The sequence below is a fragment of the Oreochromis aureus genome, linkage group 11, assembly GCF_013358895.1.
Source record: "Oreochromis aureus strain Israel breed Guangdong linkage group 11, ZZ_aureus, whole genome shotgun sequence".
Classification (NCBI taxonomy): Eukaryota; Metazoa; Chordata; class Actinopteri; order Cichliformes; family Cichlidae; genus Oreochromis; species Oreochromis aureus.
In genome coordinates, this window is record NC_052952.1 from 21,187,769 (window position 1) to 21,209,453 (window position 21,685).

The following is a 21,685-nucleotide window of genomic DNA, read 5'->3' on the forward strand; positions in this document are numbered from 1 at the left end:
ATCCTGTCATATGGAGTGCAACTAGCGAGTGTTCCGGCAATGCTCGGTGGAGACATTTGTTTATATTTGGGTGAAGCATCACAGCTGCTAGCAGGTCCTCTTTCATTCTCTCATTGTACTTTATGATTTTGGGGTTTTTTTCTTTCTTTTTTCAAGAAGAAAAACACGTGTGTGTGTGTGTGTGTGTGTGTGTGTGTGTGTGTGTGTGTGTGTGTGTGTGTGTGTGTGTGTGTGTGTGTCAGTTCCACGTGTAGTGGAAACATTTTCTTGCATATATTGCAAAGTACTGTAGATTGTTGGAGGTTGTTTTTTTTCACATACTAAATCTTAATCATCCTAACAATTGCTTTCACTCTCAGACATGCCTGGGCTTCAGATGTTGTTGGGCACACTCTGTAATAGAAAACAAATGATGTTTCTGTAGTAATATATCATTTCAGAATTTGTACCAATGTTATCATGAATGATATATGATAGCACAGCCCTGGTAGTCATAAACTCCTGCAAGAAAGTTAGCATGAACTAAAATTTAGAAAGCTGAAATGAACCATCAGTATTTAAGTATGTTTTCTAATCTTGAGCATGTGATCTATTGGTATGAAAAGAAAGAAAGAAAAGTGCTGAAAACACACAAAATCAGCAGACACACTATTGCTGCAGGCTCTTCTTTTTCAGGCTCAGGCCCTGTGTTTTAGAAAGTTAATCTGTCCAATGGGACGTTCTGTTTCAGTGGTCAGTGGCTAAGTCCAGTCACTATGTGAGCTTTTTTTTTTTTTGTTACATATATATAATTCCCACCCTGCATCGCTGCCCACAGAACAATGATGAGATAGGCTTATGCTGACAATACAAATGAACTGCGGTGTGCCATTTGGGAGACCAGAGCAAACTGACCAGAAGGGATTTTGTTGTAGGGCTGCAACTAAAGATTATTTTTGTAGTTGAATAATCTGCCAATTTTTCTTTGATTAGTCGGTGATTATTTCAGTAATTCTTATCTCCTCTTCGTGTTGGGCAAAGCTCCTCTTCTAGGCTCCAGTGCCTCACCTGCTCAAGTGTGCCCACCTGTGACTATCATCCTGTTGTCTCATCCCACAGAAAATTAAAATAATTACCCAGGACACATATATGAATTTGAAAATTAATAAATAAAAATATTAGGTAATACAAATTAAAGTGCTAGTAGTATTCAAACAAAACAAAACAAAATAATAACCCAAATGGCTTGAGTAACATTTTTCAGTGTGATCCGAGTGGACGATGATAAAAATGCTCGATGGACTTTTTTTAGATGCAAAAGTGTCTGTCATGGATAATTTAGACCAACTACTGCACCACATAGACAACAGGTAGTGGTGTTTTGTTGTTGTTGTTGTTGTTGTTGTTGTTGTTTTTTTTTCTCAGGCTGATTCAGTTCTTATGCCAAGTTTTAAGAAAGGAAATCTGTCAAACTGTAATACCTGTTTTATTTTATTTATATTTTAGTTTTTGTTTTTTTTTTTTTAACTCAGTTTTGTCTCACTTTTCTGTTCAGTTGTGCTTATTTTAAGCTCTTAAGCTTTGTTGTCATATTGAATTTTTGTAGACTTTGAAAATTACAACAACAACAACAACAAAAAAAATACTCAAACTTTTGGGCTTAATACTGTATCTTTTACCTAATTGTAATTTAATGCATTATAGTATAGTCAGTCTTGCAGTTAATTAGAATAGACACACATCTTGATCTATAATAAGCGAAGTATTTTAATGTAGTTCCGGGAGCGGGCTCTATACTTTAATGTACAGCACTGTGGTCAACTCTGTGTTAAATGTGCTATATAAATAAATTTGACATATCAAATAAAGGTAACGTGTAATTCAAAAGGAACATGACTGAGTAAATTTTCAATTCAGTTAAAGTTAAAAACAAGTGGGGGAAAATCACTTCTAAAGTAGAAACAAAGAAGATAAAAAAACTGAACACAGTGAAACAGTATTACATTAATTAAATATTCATTGTTCCTTTATTTTGTCTAATCATGCATAATATAGGTTTCAAAAATAAATCTTCCTCAGTTTTCTGCCCAACAATACTTGTGTTATTAAAGGATAACAACTAACATCATGATGTTGAATAGCAGTATGTATACTTTGTGCTACTTAGTGACATTTTTATTATTTCACATGCAAGTCTCTCATAAATAAAGTTTTAATGTATGAGTTTAGAACAGAATTTGATTGATGAAAGATCTCCTGTCACACAAATTAAAATTTGATTTGTTTGCTGTTTGGGTGTTTTCACTAATTTTCATACAAAGATGTTGTCCCTTAAGTTCTGTTCCTACAATTTACACATTCCTAAAATGCACAGCATTGGCTGTGAAAGGATAATTAATTAATTGGTGGTTAAACTCACCTTCCTTGCTGTCACAGCATTACTGGGAATGCCCATGCAGAGATTTAACTATGCCACAACCTCAGTGCAGTGTTTTCCACAGGTTGAGACTTACTTGTGTTAATAGGTGGTACTGATGTAGAATTTCCTAAACACCTCACCTATAGGTAATACTGTAGCTGTGCAAGCAAAACAGAAAACATCTTTTAAATTTATAAAAAGAAGACGGAGAGCGCTGCTTACTAAAAACATACCAAGTTCAAAGTAGATCATACAACAGTTTTCAAAAAGTAAAAACAGATGATCCCACACATGCATACAGAGATTCCTTTTATTAGTGAGATGAGTGTTTTGAGTTTGACTTCAGGTTGATCAGCTATTATTAAAGATTTTTAAAGGCCTTTTTGTACAGCTCATCTCTCCTTCAAATCAGGGCAATGTAGAGCTAGTTAACTGACCTCACTAATGGCCACATGAATTACTACTGGGTTAAAGTTATTAATATTGCATTAAAACAGTAAGTAAATTTTGGTTTTAAAATGTTACAAGGTCACCCTTGACTAGACTAATGGGAAGTTGTAAACAAGCACTGTTTCACTGTAGAAAAATGAATGGTTGTGTGTAGGTTGTGTCAGAGTAAACTGGTATATAATCCCTTGAATGGAGAAATTTGTAAAGCATTCTGCAGCAGGATGCAGTTAAGATGCAGCGAAAGAAGGCTGCTCAAGCTCCTCGTGCTTAGTCACAGTCTGACACTGTGTGTCTTTACTGTTGTGCCACAGGTTTCACTGATATTTAAAATTGATATTATGATGGAACTGATTTAATAGTTTCAAATGAAATTTAAATGCATAATATTGTGTTTTGTATGTTAATTATTGCTATTAAGAAACTACTTTAAAAAAAAAAAAAAAAAAGATTTTTAAAGGTTTATTTTACCAGCCTAAAATTTGCTGACTTTTGGGGGTTTAATTAAAAGGTCAGAAACTCAAAAAGTTATCTTGGCACAGCTTGCTGTATATAATGGAAGGTAACAAGGTGAGAGCTGAGGCAGAGGAAATACTTTCACCTCCTTTTCTTCTTGTTTATTGTTACTTTTTTTTTTTTTTTGACAAAGTTAATTTACTGGTAGATTAACCTTTAAATGATTGTGTTTATAAAAAGCTGCTTCTGTTTTAGACGAGGTGATAATCCAGTCAAATTCAAGTGTAAAAAACACATTAAGAGGTTTAGATATTTGTAGATACAACATTTATTTCCCAAAATCTAGAATTTAATCTGTTTACTCCCTAAAGCAGCAAAACTCATTGTGTCCTTGCCACTATTATATTCCTTCTTGAAATGGAAACTTATGCATAAATTGACTAATCCAGACCATCACAAGAAGAAACAATCTTCAGCTTTTTGCTGTAGCTATAGTTTCTCTACAATGATGGTAATTGAAAGTTTTCCAGGCCTCTTACAATAATGCGGTAAAATAAGTCAGAGATGTTGTGGTTTAGCCAAAGAAACAATAGAGATGTTTGGTGTAGACTGCAGATGGCTTTCACAGGTCATCTGTCCAAAAGTTCAAGTTGACTAAATTGGTGGGCCTTTCAGCAGGAGGATGATAGTTAGCAGAGTCGGAAAATTCACCAAGGAGCGATTAAATTGGATATACATGCAAGAAATTTTTAATGGAAGACTTTAAAAATTTTAACAAGCTAAAGTCAAAGACTGGTGAACAACACGTACAGAAGTCGTTTCTGCAAAAGAGGGCAATGCTAGCTCTTGAGGCTAAGACCATACCTTGTTGTTTATTGAATAAATGACTGAATTGTTTTTCCCTTGTTGGCGTTCAAGTATACTGCTTTCATCTGTAAGCACAGTATCTAATGTTGGCTTGCATTCACATCCAGCAGCAGCTTTCACTGGATGTGCATGTTTCCACAAAAGCAGAAATTTCTGTTAAGGTAACAGTTGCAAAGTTACAGTAACTGAGTCGCCAGAGTGGTTGAACTCTTGCCAGAATGTGGATGTTAGATACATTACAAGGTCACTTGTCAGAATTTGTCATTGCCAAATTCCAGTATAGCTGTGAGGACCAAAATGTAATTCTCAATAGGAAGTGCTTATTGGAACAACTTAACAAAAAAAAAAAAAAACATATTGGGTTTTGACTATGGCCAGACTGATGCTGTATTTTTAGATTGATATGAGTATTTATAAGCCTAAAATTTTAAAATAAAGTATTCATATAGTTTCCTTATTTTATTTTTAAAATTGCATAATGGGCTGGTAAAAATACCTTGTGAAAACTTTGTTACTGCTGCCTGTTGGATCAACAGAGCTTTTACTAAAGGTTTGTTTTGTTTTTATGTGGTTTCATTTGTAATAAACATACATTGATTTCATAAAGAATAATGTAAACTCTGATGACAGGAAGTATAGGGGCAGACGGGACACACTAACAGAACACCTTGTGTAGCCCTTTTCCACTAATACGTACTTGGGTCAGCTTGGCATGGCTCCATGAGGTGGTAGTACCTGGTATTGGGTCCGTTTTTGGTACCTACTCAGACAGGGTTCCAAGCAATCTAAGGTGATCTGAAAATGTGACGTCAGCGGACTGCATGACACCAATTGGCTAGTCAGTGGCGTAACTTGATAAATCGTGACAGCGTGTCCTTGACAAAAATCAAAAACGCCATTTTTGAAACCCTGCAACGAGGGAAATCGTACATCACCTCAATGTCCTCCTTTGTTGTGCCGTTTGTGTTGCATACAAATGACGTCACAACCCCACGCACCTCAGGTGGTACTCAATTGCAATGGAAAACAACCAAAATTTAATCGGGTCAAACCAAGTCGAAACTAGTGTAAATAGGCTAATAGTGATCTAAACTCCAGATTGAATCCTTTATTTCTCTGCTTTTAATCTGTTTTTCAGCTGATAACAATCACCGCTTGAATCTTTTCTACCTTGCCAACGATGTGATACAAAACTGCAAAAGAAAGAATGCCATCGTTTTTCGTTCAGCCTTCTCAGAGGTCCTTCCTAATGCTGCTCAGCTCATCAAGTGAGTACATAGTGTTTATTCTACAGTACTGTCCAGCCATCACTGCATTTTGTTTGTCTTTTAACCCGTCATGCCTATCACTGAAAAGGTATTAAGGTCTGTGTGTTGTTTATCATTTTACTCTGTTAGAGATGGGAAGGTTCGCAGGTCAGTGGAAAGGATCTTTTCCATTTGGGAAGAAAGAAGTGTTTATCCCGAGGAGGTCATTGCCCAGTTCAAAGCCAACTTGAATAAAAAGGAAAAGGAGCGAGAGAAGCAGAAGGAAAAAGAAAAGGAAAAAGAAAAGGAGAAGGAAAAGGAGAAGGAAAAGGAAAAAGAGGCTACACCGGCAAATGGTCAGTTTGTCACTTCAGAGTTTTGTCAGTGTTTAAAAACAAAAACAAACCTATATATTATTCTGTACTAACATGCCAGGAAACTCTTATTGCATGACTGTGTTACGTATGGTAGATGCAGAAATGACTACTTAGGAAGAACAGCAATGTCCAGAAAAAGAAAGACCAGAACTTTCTTTACTTGAATGATGACAAGGTGAAAATGTTATTCAAAATATTAAAATATATTAAATATACTTATAAGGTCATCATGGGAGCAGGAAACAGGAAATTAACAATCTCAATGCAATGCTGTAAATCTATTGTGCTGTAAATACTGGAGGTTTAATTAGTCTGTTTTAAAGTCAGTTATTCACTTCGTGGTTATTTGAAACGACGAAGGAAAGTGAAGCAAAATTGCTGACTGCAAGTTATTAGAGTTTGAAGACACATTGTTAAGACATGGGAGAATATGATTAATTACAGTTGGTATTGGGTTTGGCTTAAGCTGCTGCCCCTGCAACCCAGCCCCTGAGGATGGATGGATGAAATAGTTTTTTTACCCCTCATCCATAAAAAGCTGTTAGGATATTGTCGTCACCCTGCTGGGCAGGTAGGCAGGCAACATGAACTCCCAAGTTTGTGAATGTGATATATTGAGAAATAGTCACATAGGATTTTCGAAACTTTTTCAAACTAAAAATTAAAGTCTCGGTGACCTTGAGCTACTTCAATAAATTCAACTCCTGCTTGGTAGTACACTCTTCTGGTCAGCCTGCTGGTAATTGGGAGTGTTGTAGTTTGCTGGTTATTAAATTTGTACATTGATGAACAATATAGATTTTTAAAATGCTTCAATAAATTGTGAAATATACCTTGGTGGCACTGCTGAATAAAGTATATGTGTGAAAACGCTGTTCAAAGAAAACTAAAAGTCAGCAGTTTAACCAAAAGTCTGTTTGAGGTGCTAAAATGCTGAGGTAGTGTGGGCACTGCTGAAAACGTATTAGTGTGGGCATAGGTTACTAAATCATCCTTAAGTTAACGCTGTCTGTTTGGAATATTTCCAGATACCTTACAGTGTTTTTAAAGTCATTTATTTTTACTCCCTAGCTCCTGCTAATTCCAAAGCTGCCCTGAAATCCAAGATTGTGGCAGAGTTCACGGTAGGCCTTCTTTGTATTTTCCTGGATTTTTTTCTTTTCTTTTTTCTTTTCTTTTCTAAAAAGCCTGAAAACCAACCATGATATAACAACATCTTGTGATGTTAAATCATCTGCACTCTCTCTTTTCTAGCCCCACTCCCTCGTTGAACAATTGTTAAAATATAGGCAAGCTGTTGCCGAAGAAGAGTTTCAAGAAAAGCAGCTGTCAGCTCTCCGGGTGGATGTCTGCAGCACGGAGGCCCTCAAGAGACTTAAAGGTCAGATGTCACTGGGCTTATTTGTACATCAGTGCACACCTGTTGTCTTCTGTAATTTGTCTTAAGTCTCAAACATACTGGATTTTTATGTCCTTGGCATACCCTGTCAAAACAAGTATACATATCACTAGCAGGGGTCTTCCTGGCTCGTTACAGGCCTTTGGTGTGGGCATGGAGGGTAAAGTTAAAAACAAACAATAAAAACATGGACTTGTGATGGTTTTAGACAACACACCTGTACTTTAATTGTACCTAAAGTCCTTTTCACAATAGTTCTCTACAAGGCATCAAATCCCTCACTGTCACAACACTTTATACTCATATCACCAACTCAAATTGTTGCGCTTGTTAAAGTGAACCAATTCATTTTCATCTAATATTTGCTGTGTTGCTTTTACTATTGTATTTTATTGTAAATTATTCTACTTCAGCTATGTTACAGAAGCTAAAAATTGAGTCTCATCTTTCAACATTTGTCCTTTATGACATGCAGCACACTGAAAGAAACTGTTTGCTTAAGACATGCTCATAATACTTCGAGAAATCTATCTTATCTTAAGCGAGGGTGCTCCCTGATGTAGTGTGCGGGCAGCAGAACACGTGATTAGCACTAGTTTGTGGTGGACGTACGGGACTATTAGTTGTGCTGCTTGCATATTGACACAATCTGAAACCACATTGCAGGTTAAAAACCCAAGTAATGACCAGTCTGACTGGGACAGACATTTGTTCTCACATTCTGAAATGCATCAGCTCAGCTTTATCACCAGGGAGTTTTTTTGTTTGTTTGTTTTAAACGTCTGTCTCAGTGCAAAACTCACTGATGAACTGTGCTTAGTTCCCTGATATCGGAGCTTATAAATGAAATAATTTAAACAAATTACATGTGGAGGAGATTTGAATTCTCCACATGCATTTGAAATGTTTTTTAGTACTGGTAAGTTTTTCTCTAGCCTTAGCTAAAAGCTCTTGCACAGCCAGTACACATGTTAAACACACACCGTAAACACTGGCTGTTAAGTCTTTGCATCTTATTTCTGAAAAGGCCCATGTACCGTTTCTGAGAATGGCATCGGTGAAAAGGGTTCATGGATAGGTCAATGGATTATTCTTGTTAAGCTGGATGCAGTTCTCTGAAAAAAAACACTGTGTTATTTATTTATTTTTCCCCTGATGCATTCGGCATCAGCACTGACCTTCTGACTGTTCTGTTAGCTTTTTTTTCTGATTTAACTTTTAAAAAATTGAGTAAACCTTGTGTTTAATGGCTTGCTTGTCAACTGTCTCTTGTGTTAGATAAGGCAGGGGGGAACAAGTTTGCCAAGGACTTTGAGGATGGCAGCCTGAAGCTGCAGGAGTTTGTCAGCTTCCTGGAGAAAGAGTTGAAAACAGGACCTCCTCTGCTGGAGGCTCTGGGAAACGCAGACATTTTCTACGAGATGCAGTACAAGGAAGTTAAGATTGTGGCCAATGTAGGTGTTGTCTTTTGTAAGATGTGAAGATATAAAAGCAATTAGAGTTAAAATATTCAAGCATTTGCTTTTAAAACATTAAAACTAATTTATTTCATTGATTGGTGATCCAGCTATTTCACTGTTTGAGCTTAATTTTGTTTCTCTCTCTTCGACTTTCTCCTCAGGCTTACAATGCATTTGCCAATCGTGTGGCCAGTCTTAAAAGGAAATTGGATTCCCTCAAGTCCACTCTACCTGGACCTGAGGACTCTCCCATCCCCTCACCATCTGAAGATGCCCCCTCCCCCACTGGCTCTGACTCACCCTTTATGGCAATGGCGGCTAGCAGAGCCCAGCTCGATCCAGATCTGGATGGAAAGGCCATGGATGAAGGAGAAATGCAGAGTGACAACAGAGACATGGAGGACATGGATATGTCTGACGAAGAGACTGATGCTACAACTGCAGGGGGTGAGTGTCCTAGATCTGTGGTTGTGCTATGATATAATTTTTTTTTCTCCAAATTAATTCATTAGAAAGTTAAGTTGCAAAGCTGCAGACTTGTGATTCAATCTTGAGAATCTATGAGCTCATTGAATTTCCTTCATTCTCAGATGATAAGAAAGAAAAGCCACCCGCTGCCATGTCTAAGGCTGCAAAGTCAGATGCGCCGTCAAAGCTTCCAAATACGCCTGCGAAGGCCTCTAAGAACAATGCTTCTGCTACTACCACCACATCCACCCCAGTGACTCCCACATCTGCTACTCCTACAAATACCCCAGCCACCCCTCTGGGTGTCAATCTGGCCAAAGTGGACCTGGGAAAGATCACCTCCATTCTCAGCTCGCTAACCTCCGCCATGAAGAATACAGGTATGTTTGTGGAAGAGGGACAAGACTTTCTGTGTTATACTTGGTGGTTATTAGACAAAATAAAATAAAAAAAACAAGACTGTTCTGTTTTATGAAAAAAATAAATAAATAAAAATCCAGGACTTGACGGGCTTTAAAAGTGTTACTTGATATTAATTTAGGCCATCTGCCTTCTAAGATCAGCTTCTTATGTGCCTCCACATCAACACTTCACACACATCAACAGCAAAACATCATTTGTGGGTCATCATCTGTGGTGATGAGACTATGATATCTAAACTTGTAAGATCAGGACAGTTACAGGTTTGTGCACTGTGAACTTCAGACAGTCAATGTGAAGTTCTGCTCTAACATTTTAGGGCATGTCAAGGAAAACATTTCGCCCAAGTGCCGTGAACTGAACTGTGGTGTGTTCACCGCCGGCCATACAGACCTGAACTCCGAGTTCTGACCTAAAAGATGATCAGCTATGGATGAGAATATGATTTTTGAAAGGGAGATTTTAAATCCGGGAAGATTTTTAGGTTCTTTTTTTTTTTCCCTTTTTTTTTTTTTTTTTTAAAGCCTCTCTGCTATAAAAGCTTCATCATCACCCCGCTGAGAGGGCAGGTGGTTTCGAAACCCAAGTTGGTGAATGCAATAACTCGAGAATGAGTTCATATTGTAGGTGCATCTACTAAAAAGCTCAGATGAGTTTTAATGTCAGTGACCTTGACCTCAAGGTTAAGGGTCAGTGGTCAGGTTATCTGAAAATCACCTGATTTTCCAGTTCATAGCATAGGTGCATTTACTAGGAAGCTGAAGGGTAGAACTGGCAGCTGCCCCTTAGAGCTGGGCGATATAAGATTTTTTTTTTTCATATCACGATATGTTTTTTTCATTTCAGGCGATAACGATATATATCACGATATAAGCCAAATAACTATATTTGTAAGATTTAAATGTGCCATTGCTCACAAGTAAAATGTGAAATAATCAGCAGCTTGTTTTGATTTAAATATTTATTTCCCATAATAAGTTCAACAGGGCAGATGTACTTAAGGAACATGAGACTTCAGTTTCAGATAAATAAAGGCAAATATTGCAAACTACACAAAAGGCAGCCGCTAAAGCGTTTAAGTTTCAAAATAGAACAAACAAAACAGACAAAACTAAATTGTCAATTCCACTTAGAAACAAAATATTAATTCTAAAAATAAATCTTAGTTTGTTTTACAGAAGAACAGACAAAATTGACTAACTTTTGTCAATATCAAATAAACTGAGAACTAAAAGGAAATTCTCAATCTCTCCTTGTTGTATAGCTTAGCTATTACCTCAATTAGCTGCTTGAATCCTTCATTTTCGACCGTGTTTATTGGTAGCATGTCTTTAGCAAGACGGTAGGCTATGGCATTCGTTATGTCGCTATGTCTCTTAGCTTTTTTGTCATATGGTAAGACGCTGGAGAAAGCCGACTCAATTGACTGTTGTTGGTTCGTAGGGATTCTCCTGGTTGTTTTCGATGACGAATTAGCGCTTTTAGTCTACAGAACTTCTCTGGCCCTTCCTTTCGACAATCTCTCCGGCATTGGAACCGTCATCTGTGTTCTCTTCGGTAACCTGTTCACCCAAGCTCTCGGTTGATTTTTCGCTAGCGGGCAAACTCATTTTCTCCATTAACCGGCCGGCACGGCGGCTGACTGCTTCCCAAACAAATACACATGTGCGGCTTGGCACTTGTGCTGTACGTAACAAGTCACGTGACGTGACGCTGCGGCTGTGATTGGTTCGGCTATGCGCTACTTAATTTGGATTGGCTGTTCTTTTTTTTTTCTTTTTTTTCTTTTTTTTAAGACGGGAAGAGAGAGAGAGATGAGGTCTATCGCAATAGTTTCATTTTTCTATCGAGAAAAAGTTATTTCGCAATACATATCGTTATCGTTCTATCGCCCAGCTCTACTGCCACTATTTATTTTTGTTAGTTTTTTTTCCCCCCATGTGCTTAATCCTGGAACTTTCTGATTGTACTTTTTGTTTTATAATAATTTGTATTCATTGCAACATTTTCAATTGAATGTGCTAGAATTAACTACATCGATCACTTATCTTTTCAGACTTGAATCTAGATGTTATTCAATCCTGACTGTGCTCACAAAATATGAAATGCTAATTGAACAGACTAACTGGTGGATCCATCCTGAAAAAAATCTTTCTGAAACTTCCACTAAATGATGCAAGGTCTTGGAGCCAAGTGAAAGCATAAGACTGCAGATTTTCAGTCTTTTGAATATTATCAACAAATGTGCTTATGTTTCTCACTCGTTTTTAGCCCTCCCTCAAGAGCCTGCAATGGGTTAGTGAAGCAATGTTAACAGCATTTCCAGGAATGTGTAATGACCTCTGCATTACATGAAGAACTCTCTTGGAAACTGTAAAAGTGGTTGTGGTTAATTATCTGTGGAGCCATTTCCAAATAAGCCACCATGACATTTTTCTGTGTAAAGAAGACACACATCACCCAGCATAGCTCAATGATTTGTTTTTTTTAATTATGTCTGGACAACAGGGGATCTCTGTGGAACAGACTAATGAGCAAAGTCAGTTGTTGACCATGCAGCTCATACTCGCTGGTTAACTTTAATGTTGTTTTCAATTTATTGTTGGAACACAGAACATTTTTTTCCCATTTAAGAATTTTTGTTTGATTCAGTACATTTAAAATAATTTTGTTAAATTTCTGAGGCTGTTTTGATCTTTCTATCTGCAGCAAGTCCATCACCGCGTCCATCTCCTGGGACACCCACAACCCCATCTGGCCAATCAGCAGCCTCCAAAGGAACCCCTCCAAGCCCTGCTTTGGCCAGTATCCTGTCACGTGTTGATATCACACCTGAAGGGATACTTAATGCTCTGTCTAAAAGCAACACAACAGGTAAGATCCATATATTTGGCTTATTGAATTTCTTTAAGAATGACTAACGAAGTGACCTTGTTTCAATATTTGTCACACTTTGTTTTTGTCAGGTTTGTCCTCTTTCCTGCATAGTGTGACTAACACCACCTCTGCTGCTACTGCTGGTACACGAACCTCCCCAGAATCGGCACCTTCTAAAGCTCTACACACCAGCACCCCGACCACCCCAACGACCCCAAAAACAAAAGCTGGTCTGGGGAACAGCCACAAGCGAGAAACACCTGGAAGAATCAGAGACTGGGGGAGAGAGAGACAACTGTCCCCTCCTCCTCCACCACCTCCCCCTCCTCGCCCCTCAGCTCCTTCTGTCTCTCCCCCCAGCTTAGAATCCAAAATCAACAGTTTCCTGCAGGGTAATCCAGGTTTTAGTCTCGCTCTTGGTGATGTTAGTCCTGATGGGGTGGATGGGACCCCAGTGAGAGACGAGGCAGCCGGCACCCCAACCCAGGATGAGATTATGGACACACCTGCAAGTGTGCCAGAATCTCTGGGCTCATCTGGAGGTCATAACCTCTCACCCACAGCCTACCGCAATGAACCCTGGGATGCAGCTATCACCCCGTCGGGAAGCGGCAATGATGGAGACTTCCTACCCACCTCCCGATATGGCGCTGGAAGAAAGAGCGGCACAAAATTAAAAGACGATGAAGTGATGCATGTGAGGAAGCTGGTCTCCTCTTCTCCTAGTAATGACATGAAGGGTAAGAAGGATGAACAGCAAAGTCAGTTAAGAATGATGGGAAACAACAGAGCAATGGGAGAGAGGAGGTCCTGTGCCGGTTCTCGTAAGGCAAGCATTGGTTCAGATGAAGGAGGTCAGTGTGGAAAAAAAGAAGACAAGTTGAAAGGTCAAATGTCTCCAAGTGGAGATGGAAAGGAGGGCCAGTACCATCGTATTGAGACACTCGTGTCACCCTGCACCGAAGGGGCACCCATTCAAACTCTAGGCTACTCTAATAGACCACTCACTGGAGAGCGTATAAAGACAGTAGAGAGCATACGCGTGATTGGTCGAGGCTCTCGACGGGGCGGAGGAGCTGGAAGTCGACCAGGAGGAGCCATGTGGTATGAAGAGGAAGGATACCTGGAAGCTCAGCCTCCCTCACCACAACTTGTCCCCCCTCCTCTTAACATTGGCCCAGGGGGCACCGAGGACATGACCCCCTCTATGCCTCATCCTCCCCCACATCTCCTAATCCCCCCACATCTTCACCCTCCTCCGCCCCTTCCTCATCTTCCTCAAACTCAGTATCAGTTGCCTTACCACACAGACAACATCCAGACTCCTCCTCCATCACATCTCCACCAAGTTCGTCCTCCTACATCTCCCTTCTTCAGCACACCTCCAGCGATCCCTAGACCCCCTCCACCCCCAATACCACAGCGCCATTCCCCTCCACCTACTCACCCTGCTGTACCCACTGCAGTCATGGTAGGAGGGGTGATGGTCCCTGCTGACCGGCCTCTGCCACTTCCTCCCTCAGTCAGACCTGAAGCTGCAGAGAGAGGTGGAGTAGGGCCAAGAGGAGGCAAAGTGGCCCCCCCGCCCCTCATGTCATCGTTGCTAGGCGAGCCCCCTAAGCTTCCCCGCCCCGGCACAGTAAAAGAGCCCTTTGTTCTCTGCCATGCACCCCCCCTCCACCGTCCAGGTACCCCTGGTGTTCCTCCACCTTTATTGGGTAGAGTGAAGGAGCCTCTGAATCTACCTCTTCCATCCCCGTCTCCCTCTCCCACATCATCTGCAACCTCGCCCTCCACACCTAATTCCCCTGCAGTTGACACTGCTCCTTCTCGCTCACTTACCCAGTCCGCTGCCCTTCCTCTCCAGAAACCTCCTGCTAGTCCTCCAGGTCAGCCCCGCAACCAAAACCCTAACCCTGTTCCCCTCCTCACCTTGCCTACTCCTCGGCCTCCAATCCTCTCCGTTCCCATCTCACAGAGATCCCTGCTGCGAGGCCGAAACCCTCAGCAGCATAATCAAGATCTCCCCATAGGGGGGTTTCGTGGGGGCAAGCGTCCCGGGCCTCCGTTCACAGGTGGTCCCTTGCATGCACAGAAGAGGCCTTTCCTACCCCCACGCTACTGAAGTGGTCATCTGCGACAAGCTGAATGAGAAGTGCAAGCTACACATCTAGCAGTGCAGTGTGTGTTAGCCCTGCTGGTATGAGCCCAGATATCTTTACTCTGTTAATTAGCTTGAATTAAAACTACCTTAGGTTGTGTGTAAATAGCTGATTTAAATTGTCTTGCTTCAGCCAGGTAGCCAGTCATCTAACACTGTACAGTAAAGCTAAGAGGTTATCAGTTTCATAGTGCAGATTGTTGTGTAATAACCAATAATCTTTTTTTCTTTTTCCCCCACAACAATTCTCCATGCACAAGTTTCATTCGCTCTGTTGCAGGAATTGCATACCTGTAAGAAGAAAATGCAAAATAGTTCAAGAAAAATTAAACTTCACTACATTTCAGCCCTTTCAGACATGCTGTGCTTAACATTGGTGGCTTCGTTCGTCTGTTACAGTGATGGCATTCTGTCATTCAGACATTGGTAGCTTTTTTTTTTTTTTTTTTAAATGTAGATGTTCCTCATGGCTTCATTCAGACATAACCATGAGCTACATGGGAATTGCCATACTGGATTATTATGTGCATCCATTGAAGTCTTATCCACAGACTTGTGAAGATTACTTATCTTAGCCATTGTTCCTTAAGATAGGGGTCTTTATATTTATGTCCATGTCTGTGCTGTAGCAAGTGATGGCCATTCCTGCCCCTCCTTCATAGGCTCGAAACTGAGTTAATCCAGTTAAAATACCGTGTCCATGTTATATAGCGAGATTGTGAAGATTACCACTGTACTGGATCCCACTTAGTAAAATTATAGAAAAGTGACTAGAATGCTTATTCAGACATGAAGCCAACAAGTTACAAGAGATAATTGAAAATGAGAGCATGTCTGAAAGGGACTTCAGAGTTTTCCTGTGTGAATTTTTTTTTTTTTTTTTTTTTTTTTTTTTTTTTAATAATCTGAGAAGGATAGAGAGATGCTGGATAAAAGAAAGATGGGTCTCATGATACTGAGGAAAAACGGGGCAGTCGTTTGGCTTTTTGGGAAATGCATTCATTGGCTTTTTTGTTTTGTAATGAAGCTCAATATCACTCATCTCCAGCATGCTGTAGATGACGCTTAACATAAAAACTGTAAACAGTTGGAAAGCCAGACCAGGAAAAAATATCTAATTTGTTTCACCCATACAAAACGGACCTTTTACAGGGGATAATGAGCATGCAGTGACTTCTGAGATAAATTTCACAGCAACAGCACAACTCTAAGAAGTCACAATTTTCCAAGACGTCCAAGCTGTTTTGCCAGTACTTCCGGTCTTTGTACTCGGCTAAGCTCGTCTGTTTCTGCGTCATATTTAACAGATGAATAAGAATTACTGCATTTCCCAAAAATGTCGAAGTAAAAAACAAAAATGTGGGATTGAAGTCATGACAGTAATCTCTTCGTGTGTGTGAGAGAGTGTGTGTGTGTGTGTGAGAGAGAGATTTGAAGTGATTTGTGTTTCAGGTGAGATTAAGACTTATTTCCAGACTACCCGCTGTAAATAACATTCTTCTGCTCAACCTTTTTCCACCCTTCCACTCTCACTGTATATTTCTAAGCTTGTAAATATAAAGACTGAGTTGACATAGCCCCCCCCCCCCCTCTCTTTTTTAAGCTATTATTTCTGTACATGAGGACAGTGATCGTTGTTCACGCACCCCGTCTTTACTGTGATCGAGGCCTTGGATAAGCTTTAGCCCTGAAGATTTTCTCTCCAGTACCTATCGTGTGTTTATGTCCTCCTTTTGCGAAACCACCGCACAGAAGAGGAGGCTGAAGATAATTATGCATTTTTATTTCCGATATATAAATGTCTGCCTGTGCGCGCTTCACGTTAGACTGAGTCATGAAGATACTCAGTAGTGGATGATGGGTTGGGAGGGAGTATTAGACTTTGAACCACACCCTTGCTAGGCTTCAATATGTACTCTTGAATAAAATCCAGAGTTTCAATTCAACTGGGAGGGGGAGGTATTTTATTTGGTCACTATCCATCACTTGAATTGCGCTGTTTGACTTTACCTTTCAGATTGTTCTCATGCATTTGCACAGCTACCATTACATTAACATTTAAAGCCTTTGTTTTTCAGCTGTGCTTTCTTGCTAGGTAGACTTGGTGCTTTTCCATTTGTAGGAACCCACAGATGGAGTTTAAGCTAATTAGGATTGCATGTAAAATGGTTCATTTGAATACTTCCAATTGTTTTTGGCCCTTTTCTCTATCATGCTAATTTCATGCTTTTGCTTTCAAGCGTCTGTGCTTACCTTGTGCTCACATGGGCTTCACTCTAAAACACTTGTGCACCTCTCACCACTTTTAATAGGTAAAATAACAACAAAGAAAAAGATTAGCACGATGGCTTAATGTTCCCTCTTGTCCAGGAATTGTTTCCATAATGCTGACCTCTCTCAAACATTGGTAGTAGTTTACCTCTACAAGTCAGAGGTGCAGTATGGTCTCACATCTCTAGTGTTTGATTCAAGTGTGTGTTGAAGCTGAGTTGAAATTACAGTTTTATCAATATGCTGAAAACCTTCCTGCATAAAGCCTCTGAATACATTGTTTAAAAAATATACCCAAATGTAACCACAAAGCATATTTGTCACTACAGCGTTGGCACACTGGTGTTTTCCTGAATGTTTATACATCTGTTACCACCCTCTGTAAATTGTTATCTTCACAGTCACATGTAGGAGCAGCTAATAATCAGTTTGCAGTGTTCACATTGCACACAGAATAATTGTAAAACATCTTCAAGTACACCTTCTCGTCCCTTCCTCGTGACCTTAAGATAACTTGGTTTGACCAATTGAAAATGACTGACAAAACTACTAGCCTGTTTGTGTGTGTGTATATAAGTATATATATATATAAGTTGAACTGCTTTCACTGCTGTTCTCATCAATGATGCTATATCACCGGCCTTTGAGTGTCCAATCTTTTCTGGTGTGATGAACATGCACACATTCTGCAGCTTTTATTTTGTCACAGTGAATATATGCATACTTAAGGGGGGAAATATATCTTATGATATTATTTTTAAGGATCAAAACTATTAGAGGGGTAACATTTTCAGTGCTTTCATGAAGTGACTTAAACCAGCCTTCTTCACATATTGGCAAATCCTTTTTTTTTTGTTTTTTTGTTTTTTTTTGTTTTACAGACTGTAATCAGTCTGCTCTATTTGCAATTTTCTCTATTTTTTGTTGTTGTTTTTGGGTCATTCTGTTTAAAAAAACAAAAACAAAAAAAACACACTACACCACACACTGTTGCTGGAAAGCCACACTTTACACTCGAGTTCATTTAAAAACCCTGTACCTATTTCTGGACCACATTTGCAGAGCTCACTTGAGACATTGTGACTGAGTGATGACTCACCTCTAGTGTGTAATTAATATGCACACAGTAAGACCAAACAGTGGCTGCACAGTGTTCAGCAAATAATTATTTTTCACATTTATTTAATTTAACATGATGCAGGATAATTTATTCTTCTTGTGGATATTTTCTGCTACACCTTAGGGCCTCTGTTCCTGTTAATTTGCTGCTAACACTTTTAAAATGTCATACAGCTGAAATGTAGGGTCTTCAGTGCTAATTAAGACATCTGAACCGTTAGGGAAAATACTAGACCCTTATAGAGGCCAACAGACTTGTTGCATGTGGAGCATTTTAATTGCAAAAGGCTTTGACCTAATTTTAACATGGACATGATGTTAAACCAAACAGTTTTAAAGCCTTAACTATAAGATGGTTTAATCTGCTAATTAAGGTGATGTCACCAAGTAATTGCTAAGGTAATTTAAAGCTGAATGCACTGTATTTACACTGTAAAGTCCAGTAGATTTCTCTCATAGAGCTGTAGCTCCCCCAAGCGGCAGAGCAGAAGTACTTCAGCTGCTGCAGTCTTTAAGTCGTCCTTGAGAAAGCCGCTCCATCTCTCCGTTGGGTTGTTTTACCCACAATTTCTAAATCCAAAATATAATGACGTCCTTTTTCAGAATCAGTTGGTTTGTTTATTACCATTCTCAGCTTTTTAAGTCTGTTCACAAAATTAAACGGCCAGTGAATATTTTTATAATTAAAATTATTTAGAACTTTTTACAGTGAGTCTGTAGAGGGCAGGGTTTAAAATATGTCCGTTATTTTAATAAGAGCTGCAGTGAATGTGGTTTTCGGTGAAAGTCAAACTGTATTCATCTTTCCTCCCTCCGTGTTTTAAAATAAACTTGTACTTTGGGCACTAAACTGATGCACACTTGCAGCAGGCTCGGGAAGCTAAGAGCACCGACTCTGCTGCTCAGCTTGTGAGCCCGTCATGATGCAGCAGGTCGGTGCTTCTCTGAAATTACTTTGTTTTGCACGCAAGGTCTCAAACACCGGTTTGCAGTGCTCTCCACAAACGAGAACTATCGACGCATGCGCTGTTTCGTGTAAATGTCAGCGTATGTGACTCCAGTCTGAAGTGCCTGACCGGACAGTGCGTAATTTTATTTTTGACGGCTAGAGATGTTTCTCCCATCGCGCTCTTTCTATTTCCCCTGCGTTTAATTGCGCGCCCTGGCGTAGAGGTCAGGAGCGCGCACGCTGAGACGGAGCTCCGTCATAACTTTTCAGCCTTTACGTCAACGCTGCTGTCAGTAACCCGTGCTTTCCGGTGTTATGGCCGCTTGCAGTGAAGGGGACAGTAATGTGTGGTAATGGTGAATGAAGCGGTGGTTTTAGGCAGGGGTGTTTGGTATGGCGGTGACACAGCTGCTTCGGCTTGTTACCTGTCGTTCGACAGCTCGTGCAACCCTTTGCGCGCAGAGGAAGTACAGCAAGGTGCGGTAAAGCAGTGCACTGAGTGAGGCTAACGTTAGCAAGCAGCACTGTGTTTTCAGTGAGTGTTGTGAGCTGCTGTTGATGCTCGTGTGGTAGCTAAGATTAATGTGCTTTTAATTCGGTTTTATCGTAATTTTGTTTCATGTTTTGGCTTTTTTGGATAGCCATACACGGTTTGTTAATGTATGGGAAATAGTGTTGAATGCAAAGTTATAACTTTGTTTTTAATTCAACTTAAAAATATTTATTTCATATTGAATTATTATCAGTTAGTTTCGCGATTGGATTTTTCAGTTTAGTTTTTGCTGATAACAAATATTTCTTAACATTGTTATTATTATTATTTTATTATTATGATTGTTATTAATAATCATAATAATAATCATGTTTTTCTGACACAAGATTTAGACAAACCAGTATTACAATACAAACAAGACTCATTTACAATAAACTTAAAAAAAAAAGTGTCCTGATGCTTTTTGTGTTGACAAATCAGCTCAGTACTAAAAACTAAAACTAACAAGCAAAGTTAGTTTTTGTCTTTTCTAAAAGTCTATAGAGGTTTTTTGTTTACTGTCAGTTAACTAAATTTGTTTTAGTTATAACCAACTAAAATAACTACTGATCTAATGATACATGGGTAAAAAAATTGGGGGGTTTTCTGTAACGCTATTCCTAAAATGTTAATTCTATTTATTTTTTACCTTGGGGCCGTGGTGATTAAAGGTATTATGGCTTATTAATTAATTGAACAAGTTTAAAATCCATTCCAGTTCAGTTCAGTTAATTATGTCATGCCAATACCTGCATAGTCTCATAAAGTAGCCCTTTATACCCTTCATAGATGAAGAATCGTCTTAAGGTGTTATTACAGGTGGTTTAGAAAAGCCTTCACTGCGTTAAACTGACAGGTGTTTCAAATATTTAGTCTATCCCATACATATCAGTGGTGAGTCTGTGCAGTGTACGCTAAATAGTAAGGTAAACAAATTGAGGGGCTATGCCTGTGTATATGTCTGCTTTATGTCACTCATTCTGTTAGGGCAGTAAGATAATTTCAGAATATATTATTGTGTTGCTAAAATCCTAAATGCTTGTCTCTCTCTTAGCTTTACTGCACATGCACTTAATTTCTGCAGCTCTTATTTGACTGGTTTTCTGTCATCTTCAGATTTTAGTTCTGTTGTCCTTTTGCTTCTGTAAGTAATTTCAAACCAAAGCTTTATTTTTGCTGTACAGGTGAATGCATCTCCAGCTTTATCTGAACGACTGCAGATCTTTGAGGCTCTCAGGGAAAAACGTGGAAATGGGAAGCGTTTTGAAGCGACAGAAATGCCCCTCCGTATCCGGCTGGTTGACGGCCGGATTGTTAAGGGAACAGCTGGTGTCACCACACCGCTCTATGTTGCTCGGAGTGTGAGGTAAGTACCCAGTTTATGCTGTTTGGTTTTATACGTTTAACTGTAGTGATATAACTGTGCTTTTGCACGTGTTGTTGCAGATTGAAAGGAGCCCTGGTGAGTAAGGTGAATGGGGAACTCTGGGAGCTTGGACGACCCCTAGAGGCAGACTGTGAACTACAACTTCTGGGGTTTGATACAACTGAGGGAAAGCAGGTAATTACACAGTTCCCCTCTGTTAACTTCCTTTAAGTATGTGCGGTCTTCCCTATTTGACCTGTAAGTGTGATGTTGATGAAAGATGAGTTTTGAAGCGTTTCTTTTTTTTAAAAAACATTTTCTCTTTCTCACCTCATTCAGCATCATCGTAAGTTAGAAAATAAAGATGTTAACATGCCATGTAACATGACAAACAAAAATTGAAACAACACTTTAACTGGGACCAGCAGTAGTGGGATGAGAGCATCTTTGTGTTTCCTTGCTGTTTTACTCTACCATCCCAACATTACCGTCTAGATGTCTTTGGCGCTCACTCATTACGACCGTTGATTTCACAGGCAGCCTGGAGAACAGGGGCATGCGTCCTCGGTGGAGTCCTGGAGGGCATGTTTGGTGCTGAGGTGTGCAGAGAAGGAACATCAGAGTTCGGGCTTTTCTGTGATTACCTGTTGGACAACAGGTGATTATTTTTGCCAGGTTGTCTATCAGATATGAGCTCTGTCACAACTTCATCTTTGTGTGCTCACAAACGCACAAGAGGTGGGGGTAGTTATATGATGGTTGTTATTTCAGTTTTTCAGCTTTGTTTGTTTAAAAGAAAAAAAAATCCTGACCTTTTAAAATAAATTGTATATCTTTTTTATTCATGAATTTAATTAGTTCCTCATTTTTA

The 21,685-nt window shown here is 39.5% G+C and overlaps 1 protein-coding gene across 4 annotated transcripts in view; it reads left to right on the forward strand.

Annotated features, from left to right (window-relative positions):
• tars2 (threonyl-tRNA synthetase 2, mitochondrial) overlaps nt 1-21,685 on the forward strand; it is a 32,323-nt gene that overhangs the window by 3,167 nt on the left and 7,471 nt on the right. The window contains exons 2-11 of one of the 4 annotated variants that reach the window (XR_004199525.2): nt 5,307-5,436; nt 5,566-5,771; nt 6,864-6,916; nt 7,047-7,173; nt 8,470-8,645; nt 8,813-9,098; nt 9,242-9,499; nt 12,249-12,413; nt 12,506-14,616; nt 20,633-20,769. Coding sequence is in view for 3 of the 4 variants with exons in the window: in XM_039619337.1 (XP_039475271.1) it covers nt 19,310-19,393; nt 20,633-20,814; nt 20,895-21,009; nt 21,351-21,472 (503 nt within the window). In the remaining variant the exon portion in view is untranslated. Of the gene's footprint in view, nt 1-5,306; nt 5,437-5,565; nt 5,772-6,863; nt 6,917-7,046; nt 7,174-8,469; nt 8,646-8,812; nt 9,099-9,241; nt 9,500-12,248; nt 12,414-12,505; nt 14,617-19,188; nt 19,394-20,632; nt 20,815-20,894; nt 21,010-21,350; nt 21,473-21,685 lie in introns of those variants that run through there. The other 3 variants (XM_039619338.1, XM_039619337.1, XM_031740951.2) reach the window with 3 other exon arrangements.